An 18,400-nucleotide genomic window follows, 5' to 3' on the forward strand; every position below is an offset into this window, starting at 1 on the left:
AGAAAACAAGACAATGCATTCAGCCACCACAAAAAGTCCACTACACTCTGAGCAACAACAACAAAAACCAAAAGAAAATGACAAAACAAAACAACACACGTAATCATTTATATATTATGCAAGTTTTCAGGTGAGCTCACTCAATGTCAATAATTGGATGCTTAGAGGCAACAAAATCTAAGGTCCACAAACACTCATGCTGCCAAAACTTGTTTCCTCATCTCTTTAGACCACATAAAACAACAGTACTGTATCCTGAGTACCCGACGTCTTCTCAGCTTCCAACATCCTCCCAAAGGACTATCTGGAGGAATGTTCCCAGGACCCTTTTCCTCGTCCCTTTTATTTCCCTCAGGCCTGGCACTTCTATTTCCCATTCTGACTTCCCGAGACTTTTACTGTCACTCTGTGCTTTTGCTTCGTCCTTCTCCGTCTGTTTTCCTCGCGGAACAACAGAACCGCGGATCCAGACTCCGCACTCACTTCGTACCTGTGGTACGTCTCAAGCACACACACGCACACAGAAAGTCTCTCAGAATGCTCCATCCAGGTAATAATTAATAGTCAATTTTCTTACCCTGGATACCCGACCACCAAAGTAATACTTAATAGTCAATTTTCTTACCTTGGTCCATGCACAGAGTTTCCTGGTCGATATGATCGTGCCTACTATTCCTATTCTTTCCCCCTGTGGTTCACTGGGTCTGTCTTGGTCTCAGGATCCGGTCGGTCTCCTCTGGAACCCCTGTCGATGATTCACGGGACAGTTGAAATCAACGGGACGCGTCTTCCCGTCCTTCAGTGACAGAGGTCCCCCAGGAAGACGACTTCATATCCCAGACGAGCCCCCAACTGTGAGAAACAAAACAAGCTTTCTCGCGAAAGACTCAGGTCAGACTCTGCAGTGAAGCACTTTTATTAAGCGTTCTTGCAAGAGCGGGTGTCCTAGCTAGTAGACACACCCGATGGATACAACATTTGGCTTTTTATTCCCTATCCCGGCCTCAAGGTCCCTCCCTTGTTTCCCCATTGATTAGGTACTCCAGGATTTACAACTTCTCGAGGCGCCTAAAATCCTCCCCAGAGGATGTCTGGTTTTTGTATCTTATCGTGGATTCCCCCCCACAATCCTAAGATTTAAACTCTAATTACAAACAAACAGATAACAGTCTCATGGTTAGTCTACTGATTTACACTACACAGAGGCAGATAACAGTCATGGTTAGTCCACTGATTTATATTACACAGAGGCAGACAGCCGTCAAAATTCCTTGTCTTAATTTCTTTCTGATTCTGCAAAAGCAACATCAATATTTCTCACAGGGAGCTCAGGGGTATCTGAGATGGCCTGAGGACATGGCCAAGGTATGGTGGTAGCAGCATAATTTCTTGGAACAGCTCCTAGAAGATAGTATCTCTTGCCATAGCTGCTCTGGGTAACACTTTGCTTTTTGAAACCCAAAAGGTTATTGCTTTCAGGGGTGTGGGGGCTTTTGAACGCTCTTGAACTGGTTGGGGCTTTTTCTTCTCTAAAAACAGAGGCTTTTAAAGAAGCAATGAAGCTCTGCTTTTGAGGAGAGAAAACCACCGGCCTCACTGGCCACGGAGCACACTCCTTAATCCCTGGTGCCTCAGGGGAGACGGGAAGTGGAGCCCAGGAGCAGCGGCTGGAGGAAGGAAGCGGAAGAGGTACTGGTGCAACCTCGCAGGAGCGGACGTGCTTTATGCAGCCGCGGGCGGGCTCTAGGACACAGCTCTTGGGCTAGGGGGCGGGGCCGCAGGGCAGCTCGTCACGATGACTGACAGCCCTTTGGGGCGGGGCAAGGGCTGCCGGGCGAGTGGGCGTGGCTATCCCACGTGATTGGCCCTCGTGATTGGCGGGCGGTGCGTCTGTCGGCAACGCCGATTGGCCAGCGGCGCCGTCGGGTGGGTGTCTCGGCGGCGCGGATTGGCGGCTGGCGACGGGTCGCTCCCTGTGATTGGCAGGCGGCGGCGGGTGCGCAGCGGCTGCCGAGCCGTTTGTTTTGCTCGCGGCCCGGGCGCCTAGTAGCGGCAGTGGGGAGCGACTGCCCCTGTCCTTTCCCCATTCCCCGGCCGCCGTGCCGGGACCCCGAGCGCGGCTGCCGGAAGGAGGCGGCGGCGCGGGCTTGGGAATGTGGCGGCGGCTGTGAGCCCTCCCCCTCGGCCCAGCCGCCATGGAGCCGCAGCGGTGACAGCCCCGTACCTCAGCGCGCCGCCGCCCGCCGACATGGGTGAGAGCCGCGGCGGGGGATGAGTGGGGCGGGCGCGGCTGGCTGCCTCGGCGGGGCCCGAGGCCGCGGGAACGGGCCGCGGCGGGGGCTCCGCACCGCACCGGGGAGGGGGTGGGGGACTCCGGATCCACGATTCTCAGGCGGGCGGCGCGATGAGGGCAGCAGCCAGAGGGAGCCGAATGGCAACCGAGTGCCTTGGCCGGGCTTCTTGGGGCTGGGGAGTGGAGGCCGCGGCGGTGAGGCCGCCGCCGGCCTTCGGTCTGCGGCCTCGGGAAGTTTTCGTCCCCACGGGGTGTTTACATCGGTCCCGGGCAGCACTGAAACCACTCGCGATGCACAAACTATGTCTTTAAGAGTTTGCTTTGCAATCATCAAGAACCCCGAGTGTTTAACAGTAGTGAGTGTGGCGAGCACCTGGCGCTTTGGCACACGCACACAACCTCGAGCAGTAGGTCAGGCTGGAGGGGAGTTGAGGGAGTGTTTGCTGCTTCCAAGAATCATCTTGCTTGTTTTGAGACAGATATTTACGTGTTTTAACTTAACTTGAGCAAATGTTTTTGGACTCTTATGTTCTCTATGATGGGGTGGGAGGGGAGTGAGGGGTTGTGCTCCCTGGTTCTCTTTTCAGTTTAAAGTTGGGTCTCTCCTACTAGGATTAAAAATGTAATTGCTCTGAACTAGAAGTTACTCATTTCTTGCATCTTGGCAAGAAAATTACTACTGCTGTCCTAAGTGTGCAGTTGTATGGCTTTGTGGGCTACCATTTGAATGATTCATCCCTTCAGCAGAGTTTAGTTTTCTAAGGCTCTCCTTCATTATTTAGCCTGCATGTGTGATTAGTTCTTACACAGTTGTGGTAGTTTGAGCCTGGCTGGATGCCAGGTGCCCACCACACCGCTTTATCCCCCACCTCCTCAGCAAGCCAGGGAAAGGAGAAAATAAGATGGGAGTCTCGTGGGTTGAGATAAAAGCAGTTTAATAAAGAAGCAGCAAAGCCGCGCGCGCGGGAAGCAAAGCAAAAGCAGATAAAGCTGTTACTCTCTACTTCCCATCAGCAGCGATGTCCGGCCACCTCCCGAGAAGCAGGGCTTCAGTACGCGTAGCGGTTGCTTTGGGAAGGCCAGAAATGAATCTCACCTCCCCTTCCTGCTCCTCTCCCCCAGTTTATATTCCTGAGCTGAGGTCATATGGTATGGAATATCTCCTTGGTCAGCCTGGGTCAGCTGTCCTGGCCATAGTCCCTCCCAAGATCATGCCCACCCACAGCTATTGGTGAAGATGGGGGAAGGAGTGCTGGAGGGACAGCCCTGATGCTGTGTGAGCAGTAGTCATAATATTGATATCAACAGTAAGCACAGCACTGCAGGAGCTGCTATGGAAAATCACTACCATCCCAGACCCACTACAGTCTCCACCCCTTATTCCATACCATTTATGTCATGCTCAGACAAACCATCTTAACAACCCATATACATTCTTATATACTCTCATTAACCAGTACCCCCACTCTTCAACAGACAAACATCATTCTTGTATTCCCTCTTGCATCTTGCATCAAACAAACAAACAAACAACATTCTTACATCTTTCATCCTCGGTAGATGTTCACTGGAGCAGGCCATAACTTCTGTCTCATCCATCAAGATGGATATCCAGGCCAGGGGAAACTATGTTCAGTGTTGGGCACCAGCACCGGCTTGGTTTGTCCACTTGTCCGTTTTTTCTTGCGAAGTTCATCTACAACAGATAACTCACATAACAGGTTATTTTTCCCCCAAGGTTAAGTCTCCTTGAGGTACACATCGAGTTTCCCCATCCTTTCTCATCACCCACCAAGTACAGCCAGGCCCTTGAGCAAAGACAACCCCACAAATGGGTTTGCCCTTTCCCATGGGAGGTGCAACCCATACTGCCTTCCCCAGCCATTTCCCTGGGTGCACTACAGGGACCTTATCTCCTCCCACAGTATGTAGGGGTTTTGTTTGGGCAGGACCAGGACGGTTAGTTGAACCTCTACTGTTAACCAGCCATGTGGCTTCTGCCAAATTTTTATCCCACTGCTTCCATGCCCCATTGCCCAGTGCTCTCAACATGGTCTTTAGTAATCCGTTATATCTCTCAATCTTTCCAGAGGCTTGAGGGTGATAGGGGATGTGGTATATCCACTCAATGCCATGTTTCTTTGCCCAGGAGTTTATGAGATTATTTTGAAAATGAGTTCCATTCAATTCTTTCTGGAGTGCCGTGTCGCCACAAAACTTGCCTTTCAAGACCCAAGACAGTATTTCGGGCAGTGGCATGGTTTACAGGGTATGTTTCCAACCAACCGGTAGTTGCTTCCACCATGGTGAGTATATAACGCTTGCCTTGATGTGTTCGTGGTAGCGGTCCAACATAGTCAATTTGCCAGGCCTCACCATACTGAAAACCCAGCCATCGGCCTCTGTTCCAGGGAGACTTGATTCGTGTGGCTCACTTGATTGCAGCACACGTTTCACATTTGTGGGTGACCTGTGTAATGGCTTCCATGGTCAAGTTCACCTCTCGATCACAAGCCCATCTATATGTTGCATCTCTTCCCAGATGTCCTGATGTTTCATGGGCCCATCGAGCTATAAATAGCTCATCTTTACACTCCCAGTCTAGGTCTACCTGAGCTACTTCAATTTTGGCAGCTTTATCTACCTGTTGATTGTTCCATTGTTCTTCATTGGCACGGCTTTTTGGCACGTGAGCATCTACATGACGTACTTTCAGAGTCATATTTTCCACTCGAGGAGCAATGTCTTGCCATAATGCAGCAGCCCAGATGGGTTTACCCTTGCGCTGCCAGTTGATCTTCTTCCATTGCTGGGTCATCCCCATAGAGCATTAGCCACCATCCAGGAGTCGGTATAGAGTACTGGCCACTTCTCTCGTTCTGCAATCTTTAGAGCTAGTTGGATGGCTTTCACTTCAGCAAACTGACTGGACTCACCTTCTCCTTCAGTGGCCTCAACAACTCGTCGTGTGGGACTCCACACAGCAGCTTTCCACTTACGATGGTGTCCTACCACGCGGCAGGATCCATCAGTAAACAAAGCATAATGCCTCTCATCTTCTGATAGTTCATTATATGGTGGTGCCTCTTGGGCACGAGCTACTTCCTCAGGCAATGCTCCAAAATCTTTGCCTTCTGGCCAGTCCATGATTTCTTCCAGGATTCCTGGGCAATTAGATTTCCCCAGCCGAGATCGTTGTGTAATCAACGCCATCCACTTACTCCATGTAGTGCTGGTTACATGATGTATAGAAGGGGTTTTCCCTTTGAACATCCAGTGTAACACAGGCAGACGTGGTGCCAAGAGGAGATGAGCTTCTGTGCCAATGACTTCTGAAGCAGCTCGAAGTCCCTCATATGCTGCTAGTATTTCCTTTTCAGTTGGGGTGTAGTGGGCTTCTGATCCTCGATATCCTCGGCTCCAAAACCCTAATGGTCGACCTCGGGTTTCTCCAGATGTTTTCTGCCAGAGGCTCCAGGTGAGACCATGCTCTCCAGCGGCAGTGTAGAGGATATTCTGCACATCTGATCCTGTACAGATGGGCCCAAGGGCGACTGCACGAGCTATTTCCTGTTTAATTTGTTGAAAAGCTTGTTGTTGCTCAAGGCCCCACTCAAAACAGTTCTTCTTTCTGGTTACTCTAAAGAGAGGGCTCACAAGCTGACTATAACCTGGGATATGCATCTTCCAGAATCCCACAAGGCCCAGGAAAGCTTGTGTTTCTTTCTTATTAGTCAGTTGAGACATAGTCGCTATTTTGTTCACAACATCCATAGGCACATGCTGACGCCCATCTTGCCATTTTATGCCCAAAAACTGTATCTCTTGTGCAGGTCCCTTTACTTTGTTTCTTTTTACAGCAAAACCAGCTTTTAGGAGAATCTGTATAATTCTTTTCCCTTTCTCAAACACTTCTTCTGCCTTGTTGCCCCATACAATTATGTCATCAATGTACTGTAAATGTTCAGGGGCATCACCTGTTTCCAGCACAGTTTGGATTAGACCATGACAAATAGTAGGACTATGTTTCCACCCCTGGGGCAATCGATTCCAGGTATATTGGACACCTCTCCATGTGAAGGCAAATTGTGGCCTGCACTCTGCTGCCAATGGAATTGAGAAGAATGCATTAGCGATGTCAATCGTAGCATACCACTTGGCTGCTTTTGACTCCAGTTCATACTGGAGCTCTAACATGTCTGGTACAGCAGCACTCAGTGGTGGAAACATAGTCCTACTCTTTGTAGGACCCCTCAGGGCTCAGCTCTGCAGCTGTGTGACTACACAGAGCTATGGCTGCCCCAGCCTGGTGCTGAGGATAGTCCTGCTCTGTGGAAGGCTGCACTGGAGCTGCCAAGGGCCAGCATTTTTGTGATAGCTAAAGAAGATCTGGTGTTTGGAGGTCCTGCTTTTAAGGGGTGATGGTGTGAGCTGGTTCTCACCAGCAAAGCTGCAGGTGTAGTAGAGATCTCTGGATTCTTTGAGTCAGTTCTTCTTTCCCTCCTTTTGCCAAAGACCAGCTGCAGTCAACTGGAGGCCATGGTGCTCTGCTTGTCAGACAAATGAGGGCAACATTTAAAGCTGCACAGTGTTGACAGTGTGGAGCTTGCCAAGAGGGATGAAATGGACAAGGGGGATTTGGACTCTCAAACCACTACAGGCCTTTCATCAATGTCACAGGAAGATCCTAGGACCATTGGCTGTGATGTTGAGCAAGAGAGTGTACTGTCAGTTACACTGGGGTCTGAGCACAGCAGCAGTACTGGAGGTGGAATGTTTCCTCTTGCCGCAAATGCAGAGTTTATGGAGATGTCTTAAACTCAAGCAGAGCAAGCAGCTGCTGTTTACCCAGTAACTGGGCACCTCTCTTGTAACACATGCAGGAATAAATACTACACCCTACTAGTTTCCTGAGACCTAATAATTTCCCAAAGTCTATAGAAAATAATCAATCTCTCTAGTCATAAATTCCCACTAGCAAGGAGACTAAAGGCTGTGCACTGCCCATGCTCATGTGAGATGCCCTTCAGGTCTTCCCTGAAAGCAGTAGCTCAGGTATAGTTTGAATTGCCACCTCAGCCATAGTTCTCTGAGAGGACTGGATTGCGACTGACTCAACCATGTTGGTCTCAGGTACCGTTTGAGTTTCCACTTCAATTATAGTTCTCTGAGAGGACTGGAATGCAGCTCAGTAGGCAGAGGCTAGGCCCCAGTATAGTGCCTGAACCTGATGGGCCTCATTAGGATAGGTAAGACACCCTTCTATCAGGTGGCGTGCCAGTAAAGCAGGGTTTTTTAATTGTTCAGGTGTAAAATCCCAGGTTACAGGGGGTGATAACCGTCCTAGGAATTTGCCCAAATTCATCCACACACCCTGCCACCCAGGGACTGGCCGCTTCAGGGGGCATTTTAACATGTTTCCATTGCAAATTTGTCCTCTCTGATACCCAGATGAGTCCAGATTCCACAAGATATATAATATACCAACCATGTTAATTAGTAAAATTAAAACTCTCGTATAAGGGTGACTAAGGACCTGGGAAGTCTGTGTAACAAAATTGTCTAGATCAGTCCGAGCTGAGGGGAAAGAGGTGCTTTGCCCCATGATCTCCACAAGATAGCTCCCACAGCACAGTAAATCCATCAGTAACAGAATGAGACTTGCTATTATTATTTGGGCCATCATGTTCCCAGGCCCTTTCATCCTTTTCACAAAATTATATAGCCAGCTTAGCAAAGCTATCAAGGTTAAAGCACAGCACAGAGTCAATGTTAGTAGCATCGTGTTCCCAAACATTAGAAAGTGTAAGATAAGCTGCATAACAGCAAGGCTCCGTGACCAGCACGGGAACTTTGCACTCATTGGCTTACTGTAATTGCAATGCAGTTAATGTAAAACTGCTATTATCTCGCCCCACGTTGGGTGCCAAAAGGGCTGTGGTAGTTTGAGCCTGGCTGGATGCCAGGTGCCCACCACACCGCTTTATCCCCCACCTCCTCAGCAAGCCAGGGAAAGGAGAAAATAAGATGGGAGTCTCGTGGGTTGAGATAAAAGCAGTTTAATAAAGAAGCAGCAAAGCCGCGCGCGCGGGAAGCAAAGCAAAAGCAGATAAGCTGTTACTCTCTGCTTCCCATCAGCAGCGATGTCCGGCCAGCTCCCGAGAAGCAGGGCTTCAGTACGCGTAGCGGTTGCTTTGGGAAGGCCAGAAATGAATCTCGCTTCCCCTTCCTGCTCCTCTCCCCCAGTTTATATTACTGAGCTGATGTCATATGGTATGGAATATCTCCTTGGTCAGCCTGGGTCAGCTGTCCTGGCCATAGTCCCTCCCAAGATCATGCCCACTCACAGCTATTGGTGAAGGTGGGGGAAGGAATGCTGGAGGGACAGCCCTGATGTTGTGCAAGCGGTAGTCATAATATTGATATCAACAGTAAGCACAGCACTGCAGGAGCTGCTGTGGAAAATCACTACCATCCCAGACCCACTACAACAGTGAACTCGTTAAGCGTTGCAAATGTTGCTCCAAGCAAAAGTAAAGTGATTTCACTTCCTTTCTGCCTTGATTTTGGAAATGCAACAGGTAGAGGCAGATCTATCAGTAGAGTTCTTGCTTACAGGGTGTTAACCTATCACATCTTCTCTAAAGGAACCAACCAGATGGTCCAGAAGCTTAAAATAAGTCAAGAAGGAAAAAGTTGGGTTTCCGCAGGAGTATTTGCCAACTGGATGCTTCTAAAGCACAGTTTTGTAGACTCTAGCTTGTGCTGGTATAATGAAGGGCCAGCCACAAGCAGCCATAGGGAAACTCTTCCCTCAGTTCATTAGGTGGTTGTGATCTGATCATCTTAAAGGATAACAGGTGACAAACTATCCCACTCTGCTAGTTTTTCATCAGCTAGTCTGAAGGATCCATGGGGTGGTTATTAGTTTGTCATAACTCCTTTGGTGTGGCTGGAGTTCCCCGGCAGTGCCTCTGGAGCACTTTGAAGTCGGTTTCAGAGAGTTTGGCAGTGCTTAAAGCGCAGATATGCTTCTAATACTGAGCAATACCTGTCTAGCTGGGGAACTGAGGGAAGAGTGGTGTTGGAGCTGGATGGCAGGCAGGGCTCAAATGCACCCTGCAGGCCCAGCTGCAGTCAAGTCTTTCCCTCAAGCTGCTTTTTTTTCCCCTGTCTGTGTCACTTCCTTCCCCTGGCTCGCACGTGCACCCACAGCTGAGCTCACAGCACTGACACCCCCAGTGTGCCGAGTGCTGAGCTACAGGTCAGGAGAAGCTGAAATCCCAAGCAGGGGAAGAAGAGAATACCCCAAATACATCCCACATAGCTCTAGGCTTTGTTTCTTTTCAGTCTCCAAACCAAGTCACTTGATGATTACCTAAGAATTGAGCCAAAACCCCAGCATTTTATTACTGTTGGGAGTATCCACAGCAAAGGACTAAACGTGAAACCTTTTCAGAGCTTTAACATTCCTCTGCTTCATCTCAGTAACATCCTGGTTGTCCCTAAATCTGCTGATCCTTTGCATGAGCCATCAGCTCTGGCTATTGTGGAGGTACATAACACACACACACATACTGTTACATGCTCACTTAAACATGGCACAGTGTCTCCTATTATCACACTGTATCAAATAGCATCCTGCTTTATTGGGGTTTACAGACTTCCTGTTTTTACCAACATGCAGATGCTTTGACTCAGAACTCAGTGATTTTTGGGAGGAGGTAGGATTGTTTTTGAAAACTTTCCATTTCTGCCACAGCAAATTTTACTGACTTGCTCAGACCTGGGTAACAAACCCCAGAGGAGCCTCAAATAAATGCTTTCTGCAGAGGAATAGCTTTCTCTCTTGGAGTAGCAGTCTCCTTTTATCCATATAGAAAAATCCTTGAGTGTAGTTTTTTTAAAACATGAAAAGCATTTCCTGGACAACATCTTTCCTGCACAAAGCAGAACTGTGTTTCTCAGACCTACTGGAGACCTAGCAAAACAGGATCTCTCAGTGCACATCCAAAACTGCTTGGCTTTTAGTTGCTCCTAGCTTTGGCATTGTGTGATTAATGTGTTGCTGTGTCAAGCCAGTTAGTGAAAATCCTCTTATTTTGATGGAAATGAAGTATTTTTGCTTCTCAGAGTCCAATCCATCCTCTCTGGAAACGTTTTTTTTTTTTTTTTTTCCTATACAAGCTTAGATCAATATTGGATGTTTATTTTCTGTTTTCACAAGATGAATGCTCCATCCTTTCCTACCCCGTGAATTACAGAATGTGTGTTTTGATGCTAAGGAGCTGATAGCTCTGAGTGAGGTTGTTAAAAACCTGTGTACAGGTTGGGGAATGAACTCTTAGAAAGTAAGAGAGAGGAAAGGAACTTAGGAATGCTGGTGGGCAGCAGGCTGAGCAGGAGCCAGCAATGTGGCCTCGTGGTCAAGAAGGCCAATGGCATCCTGGGCTGGATTAGAAGGGCTGTGGGCAGGAGGTGCAGAGAGGTTCTGCTCCCCCTCTGCTCTGCCCTCCTGAGGCTGCACCTGGAATATTGTGTCCAGTGCTGGGCCCCTCAGTTCCAGAAGGACAGGGAGCTGCTGGAGAGAGTTCAGTGCAGGGCCACAGAGATGCTGAAGGGAGTGGAGCATCTCCCTTGTGCTGAAAGGCTGAGGGAGCTGGGGCTCTGCAGCTTGGAGAAGAGGAGCCTGAGGGGTGACCTCATTCATGTTACAAACACATCAAGGGTGGGTGTGAGGAGGCTGGAGCCAGGCTGTGCTCAGTGATGGCCAATGATAGGACAAGGGGCAATGGGTACAAGCTGGAACAGAAGAGATTCCAAAGCAACACAAGGAAGGATTTCTTCCCTGTTGAGCTGAGGGAGCACTGGAAGGGGCTGCCCAGATGGGCTGTGGAGTCTCCTTCTCTGGAGACATTCCAACTCAGCTGGATGAGTTCCTGTGTGCCCTACTCTAGGTGGTGCTGCTCTGGCAGGGGGGTTGCACTGGATGAGCTTTCAGTGTGCCTTCCAACCCTTAAGATTCTGTGATAATCATGTAAGATTCAGGTTCACCTGAAGTTGTCCCATCAGCCCCTCATAGTACGTGAGAAGTTCCCTTCCGCCTGAATGCAGGTAAAGGTTTCAGCATCAGCACTTGACTACAGGGGAAACTGGGTTTACTGTGAGCAAGATGCAGACCTTGCCATGCCCTAACTTGCCAGATCCCAGAATCATAGAATCTCAAGGGTTAGAAGGGACACAGGACCTCATCCAGCTGGGTTTGGGATGTCTCCAGAGAAGGAGACTCCATAGCCCATCTGGGCAGCCCCTTCCAGTGCTCCCTCAGCTCAACAGGGAACAAGTTTTCCCTTGTATTTCTTTGGAACCTCTTATGCCCTGAGAAGGTTCCTGCTGTATTGTAAATTCACAAGTTGCCTTAGCTAATAATGAATCAATTCACCACATAGCCATGCTGCAGTCTTTGTTGAGAGATAGGTAATTGGTTAGATGCCTTCTGAGATGAATGAGACTCTGTAAACCATCTGATTTTACACACAGCCTGGGATTTGGGATCATAAAATCACAGAATGGTAGGGGTTGGAAGGGACCTTTAGCGCTCATCCAGTCCAACCCCCCTGCAGAAGCAGCTCCCACCTAGATCAGGTCACACAGGAAAGTGTCCAGGTGAGTTTGAAGACCTTCAGAAAAGGAGCCTTCACACTCTCCCTGGGCAGCCTGTTCACACCTGTAACCACCAACTGCATTGTAACCATTGATGCTAATTTTCAACTGATGTCCCATACTCCTTAGACATGAATTCTTCCCACACCTATGCTTTGATTGACTTGATTTCTTGTCATGAGTGCTTAGTTATAAACTATTTTCATAGCTGTTTTTCTTCTTGCCCAAAGGAACTCTTCCAAGACAAGCTCTTCTTCGTCCTCCTGGCTTCTGGCCAAACCCAAACTGCACTGTAGTGGAAAACTTGTATCTGAGCTCTTTGCAGCGTGTTTTGGGTGGCAGGCACTCCAGGGATATGCCAGTAGTATTTAGTTGTGCATAGTTACAGCCTTTGTGTGCCATGTGACTCAGGCTTTGCTTAATATCAAACAAGATTAAAGAATCAGAGTAAACTGGACACATTCCAGGAAGGTAAAAGGTTAAACATTCAAATGTAAAGTTGGAAACAGGGTTGTAAAAAGCAACCCTTGTGCTTTTAACTACCTGGGACTCGAACTTCATTCACCAACTGCTTTTTCACATTTTCTTCCCACAAGGCGTTTCTTTAGTGCCGAGATAGATCCCAGCAATTTATTTCATTTGGCTGATGTGCTTTTCAAAAAAAGCAACCTCTTGCTTTGCTTGTGTTACTTACACCCCTCGTTCCTTTTGCATGCAGTTGGAATTTCAAGGAGTCCTCTCCTTTCTCCACTCCCAAAACGTACTTATTGTCTCATTTGGCTTGTCTTGGACAGCAGAGATATGGTGGGTTTTGATTTGGGGGTTGGTTTTCTTTCTATTAAGGAACTTTATTTGCTCTTCTCTGCTTTCCTTTTTTTAAAGAGTTTTACTCTTAATTAACACCTTCTGCAAATGCTTTGGGGGAGATTTCTTTCCCTTCCCCTCCATTTCTGGTTTGAGGACCATAGTGGAAGTACCTCTTCTTGAGTGTTTAGTCCTTTCAGAAGCTAAATCAGACCTTCTGAGCAGAAACTCTTGGTTTTACCAGAGATAATGTTAGTATAACTTTTGTCCTCACTGGGACTTTTTAAAGATGTTGCCCCTTTCTTCTTTCCCCCCCTTTTTGCTTGTAGATTTTAGTAGCCTACCCTCCCTGTGTGTTTTAGAAGCTGTTATATGTGCCACATCTGTTACCTCTTAAGCATTGCCAAAACCTAGTTTGCTGTTATTCAGACATTGGTTAATTAAGAACCCAGCCTTCTGCATATGAAACTGAAGAAACAAACAGCCCCAAGGAGTCTCCTTTTACAGAGAAATACAGATGTGAGACAGTCCATCAGTTCCCAGGACAGCCCTTGCACTTACCCAACCAAATCAGTGTCATGAGTCAGAAGCCAAGGAGTAGCTTGGATTTTAAAACTCTCAAGTTTTAATTATTTACAGATCAGGCTCAAGTGTTCATTTCCATTTAAGCACGTCACACTGATATGTTTTGAGACTTCAGGCTCAAAAGCACTGTGCACCTGACATTCATACCAGTAGGGATGTGACAACCTTGTCCGTGCTTTTATTGATTCCCATGGCTTCCAAAAGTTCCAGTTGTCAAAAAAGGGAAGAATACAATTCCATCCAAAGTTGTGCAACCAGAGACTTCTTCTTCTGAGCTGATCTCATCTCTGGTTTGAATTTCATACTTAAATTATGCCTTGATAGGAGGAGGGATTTCACTGAACATATTTGCCAAGGAAACAAAGTTTTAGCTCTGACAACTACAGAATCACAGAATCTTAATGGTTGGAAGGGACCTGGAAAGCTCATCCAGTGCAACCTCCCTGCCAGAGCAGCACCACCTAGAGTAGGGCACACAGGAACTCATCCAGCTGGGTTGGAATGTCTCCAGAGAAGGAGACTCCACAGCCCATCTGGGCAGCCCCTTCCAGTGCTCCCTCAGCTCAACAGGGAAAAAATTCTGCCTTGTGTTTCAAAGGACTTTGGCCTTTCCCTTTGCTTTGGAACCTCTTCTGTTCCAGCTTGTACCCATTGCCCCTTGTCCTATCATTGGCCATCACTGAGCACAGCCTGGCTCCAGCCTCCTCACACCCACCCTTGATGTGTTTGAACATCAGAGCAGAGGGGGAGCAGAACCTCTCTGCACCTCCTGCCCACAGCCCTTCTAATCCAGCCCAGGATGCCATTGGCCTTCTTGACCACGAGGCCACATTGCTGGCTCCTGCTCATCCTGCTGCCCACCAGCAGCCCCAGCTCCCTTTCCCCTCGCCTGCTCTCTCGCCTGTTCATTCCCCAGCCTGTGCTGCTACATGGAGTTGTTCTTTCCCAGATGCAAGACTCTACACTTGCCCTTGGTGAATGTCATTGGATGTCTCCCTGCCCAACCCTCCAGCCTGTCCAGGGCTGGTTGAATGGCAGCACAGTCTCTGGGGTGTCAGCCACTGCCCCCAGTTCAGTATCATCAGCAAACTTGCTGACAGTGTCTCTGTTCCCTCAGCAAGGTCATTAATGAATAGATTGAACAGAACCGGTCCCAGCACCAACCCCTGAGGGACTCCACTAGACACAGGCCTCCGACTAGTCCCTGCCCCATTGACCACAACTCTCTGCCTTCTTCCCTTCAACTAGTTCACAACCCACTCCTTGACCATCCAGCCCACACCTTCTCACTTTTGCTGCCAGGATGCTGTGGGAGAGGATGTCAAATGTCAATTCTAGAGCCTTGATACAAGAGACAATAGCCTCAACCATCCAGTAGGCACCAGTGTGCCAGAAGCACGTCCTCTGAAGGACAACATCTGATGCTGCTTGTTACCTTGGTGGCTCAGTGCCCACAAGCAAAGCAGCCAGCAGAGACCCATTTGGAACCAAACTTCTCGTGTCAGGTGGTTTTTTTTTTTTTTTTCCCCTTTTGCAGTATCAGGGATCATCACAGAGGATTATTTTCCCCTACTCTGCATTCCTCTTCTTTCTCTGCCTCTTTTTCCTAGGCTTCTTACAAAGTTTTGCTAAATATCGCCCCTCAAAACTAACAAGCAATGGACGAACACTTGAATTCAGTTCCATCAGGAATCTTAGCTTCAGGAAGTAATTTTCAATCACTAGTATGTGTAAGAAATATTTCAACCTGTGTTTGCAAAGAGCTTTGAATTGAACCTGCTGCATTCAACTGTGCCAGGAGACAGCATTCTTAATGCTTTGATTGTGCTTTGGAGGAGATCTTGAAGTCTCAGAAAATGGTTTGAACTTTGTTCTATCAGCTCGTTTTGGGGGAAGAGAGGAATGTGTTGGGGAAATCAGTGCAAGTGGTTTTGGATTCAGGAGATGCTCTTAAGATGAGTCTTTTATCTTTCTGCTGGCTGTGGTTGGTTTGGAGCAAGAGTTCTAAGTTAACAGGATATAAAATTGGAAAGAACAGAGGGTTTTCCTTGCAGAAGCACATCAGTTTGCCCTTCCTAAATGAACTGTGATAGTCTAACAAATCTGTCCAAGTTGTACTGTTTGTTGGGAAGCAATTTGAACAGAACCAGGGGCTTGGGGGTATTTATTCTGCACCTTCCTGTGGCCAGATCCTTCCGTAACCTAGGACAAATGACTTCACATTTATTTATCTGTTTACTGCTTCATGGCAGTAGATTGAATATGGACTGTTTATGTATGAAATACAAAGGATTGTATTTTTGGGAGCCAGTAGCAGGCAAGTCCAGAAGTGTTACAGTTGATATTCAGCCAGGCAACTCACTACTAAAATTCTCCTTGTTCACAGATGATCAAGAGGCCTTGAAATCCATCATGAAGGACCTGGTAGCTCTCCAGATGAGCCGACGTCACAGACTGACTGGATATGATACCATGAAGAATAAAGACACTCCTCACTCCAACAAACAGGTAATGAGCCATTCAGGGACTACTTGAAATCATTACTTGGAGGTAGAAGGGACAGAGTAGCTTGTCACTGGGTCTGCTGATTGTGTTGTCTTGTGCTTCTGACTGCTGAAGCATCACATTAGCTCCCTGTTCTTACTCAGTCTTGCCAACATGGTAGGGTTTTTTTTATTTGCTTACTTTTATGGTCCAAGGAGTGTATAGTTTTGGTGATTTCCAACATAGAATCAATGTTAAGGGTTGGAAGAGCCCTCTAAAGATCATCTAGTCCAATCTCTCTGCTAATCTTAGTATTCTGCCTTCCTCCCATGGGTATTGTTGATGGGGTTTGGTCTGTGTAGAATAAGCTGCAAAGTTTTATCAAGTGGTTTTCTGGTTTCAGGGTCATAATGTCATGGGGATTTTTTTTAAAGATGACTTTATTCTCTTTAAAGAAAAAACACAATGCCAGCAGTCCAACCCTCTTGGGCAGCCCTGCAATAACAAACCAGTGTGCCTCTGCAGTGGATGAAAAGAAAATCTCGGTAAGAAAAGTGACTTTCCTCTTGTAATATTAACAAATCTAAATTAGGAGCATGTTTTAAAATTGTTTGCGCTGACCTTGATAGAATTCATTCAAGGGAGGCCAGGAAAGCTTTTCTATACTGACACTGTGATGATGGAACAGCACTTTTCATTGTAGTGGAAATGAAACAAATGTGAAAGGAAGCAGGAAAGTGAGATGAAACATTTCATAATGATGAAAAAAACCCAAATATTTCCATTTCTGATGCAAAAAAAAAGGCCACTGCAAGATTAAAGCCTCATAAAGCAAGTCTGTTGGATAATAAACCCTACTGGTCTCATTTTAGAGTCATAGGATTGTAGGGGTTGAAAGGGACCTTTAGAGATCATCTAGTCCAACCCCCCTGCATGTTTAAATGGAACTGTTTGTGTTCCAGCTTCATCCCATCACCCCTTGTCCTGTCACTGGATACCACAGAAAATAGTGCTGCCTCAACCTCCTGACACCCACCATTGAGCTATTGGTCAATATGAATGAGATCCTCCCTCAGTCTCCTCTTCTCCAGACTGAACAGCCCCAGGGCCCACAGCCTTTCCTCAGCAGGAAGATGCTCCAGTGCCCTGAGCATCTTGATGGCCCTGTGCTGGCCTCTCTCCAGCACTTCCCTGTCCTTCTGGAGCTGGGGAGCCCACAACTGGAGACAGGACTCCAGATGAGGCCTCAGCACATATGGCAGAGCAGAGGGGGAGCAGAACCTCCCTGGCCCTGCTGCCCACACTCTGCTGGATGCCCCCAGGCTGCCATTGGCTTCTTGCCCACGAGGGCATGTTGCTGGCTCATGGTCAGTTTATTATCCCCCAGCACTGCCAGGTCTTTCTCCTGGAGCTGCTCTCCAGCAGGTCACCCCCAGCCTGGCCTGCTGCAGGGGGTTGTTCCTCCCCAGCTGCAGGACTCTGCCCTTATCCTTGGTGAAGCTCAGCAGGTTCCTCTGTGCCCAACTCCCCAGCTGGTTGAGATCTGGCTGACTGGCAGCACAGCCTCTGGTGAATCAGCCAGTCCTCCCAGTTTGGTGCCAGCAGGGCACTTGCTGGGGTTGGTAGGAGTTAAAAGGGACCTTTAGAGATCATCTAGTTCAACTCCCATCTTCACATGATTCAGATTGCATGTGAATAGGGAATGGAGATCCCAATAAAAGGTAGCCATGCTGAAGTTGATGCAAGGATAGGAAACGAGATTGTGTGGAAGGATCAGCTTTAGTGAAACTGTAATCATTTTGCTTCAGTGACAAAAGAAACAGCTGTTTACAGGTGTCTGAATAGAGGCAACATCTTTAACAGGGAGGACAAAGGCCACGCAAAGAGGGGAGCACTCAAAGGTCACACAAAGAGAGAAACAAAACTAACCCTTGTTAGGTGAAGTCCACTTTCTAAAAGAAATACTTTTCCCAAGGTAATAAGTGGCAGGGTCAATACTTTAAAACAATGAGTCCATTTTACATTGCTACAGACTTTTTTCATACAGAAAACTATAGCCCTGACTTCCTGGCAGAAGAACATCACTCTGTCAGTGTGTGCTGTGTGTCATTTGAATGAAATGCTTCAAAGCAATCATTTCAGTCCAGAATTCATGAAAGTCATAACAAATTAATTCAGATTACTTGCAGTTAGACTAATGTGACAGGAGAACCTGGGTTAATGAAATAACTCTTTCCAGTTCTATCCTTATTTAAGACTTTTAAGCTAGTTGGGGCAGGTTTGAACAGTTCATGTCTGTCTCTTCCTTATGCTTTGCTTATAATCTACTTGTTCAACTGGGAGCTGGGATTTCCTCACATGTGCCAGACAAATCCATAGCTGGAGTTGTACAGATTCCTTTCCAAATCACTTTGAAACGTAAATTCAGAACCATTTTAAGTCCAAATCTGTGATCCTTATTTATGGGATCTCATAACTGGAATGTTAAAGTACTAAACTTGGGTTTAATTTATTTCCTCATCTTTTAGGACAGGTTATGTGAGTTGCTTTAGGAGGTGGTTTACATAGGTG

At 47.4% G+C, this 18,400-nt stretch overlaps 1 protein-coding gene across 2 annotated transcripts in view; it reads left to right on the forward strand.

Annotated features, from left to right (window-relative positions):
- The first annotated feature begins 2,007 nt into the window (after positions 1 to 2,007).
- The window catches only part of LOC133628534 (mitogen-activated protein kinase kinase kinase 3-like), a 48,304-nt gene continuing 31,911 nt past the window's right edge, over positions 2,008 to 18,400 (forward strand). For both annotated transcript variants that reach the window (XM_062016832.1, XM_062016833.1), the window contains exons 1-3: positions 2,008 to 2,252; positions 15,732 to 15,853; positions 16,285 to 16,374. In XM_062016832.1, coding sequence (XP_061872816.1) covers positions 2,249 to 2,252; positions 15,732 to 15,853; positions 16,285 to 16,374 — 216 coding nt within the window. In that variant the 5' untranslated portion in view covers positions 2,008 to 2,248. The remainder of the gene's footprint in view (positions 2,253 to 15,731; positions 15,854 to 16,284; positions 16,375 to 18,400) is intronic.

The sequence above is a fragment of the Colius striatus genome, chromosome W, assembly GCF_028858725.1.
Source record: "Colius striatus isolate bColStr4 chromosome W, bColStr4.1.hap1, whole genome shotgun sequence".
NCBI classification, from domain to species: domain Eukaryota; kingdom Metazoa; phylum Chordata; class Aves; order Coliiformes; family Coliidae; genus Colius; species Colius striatus.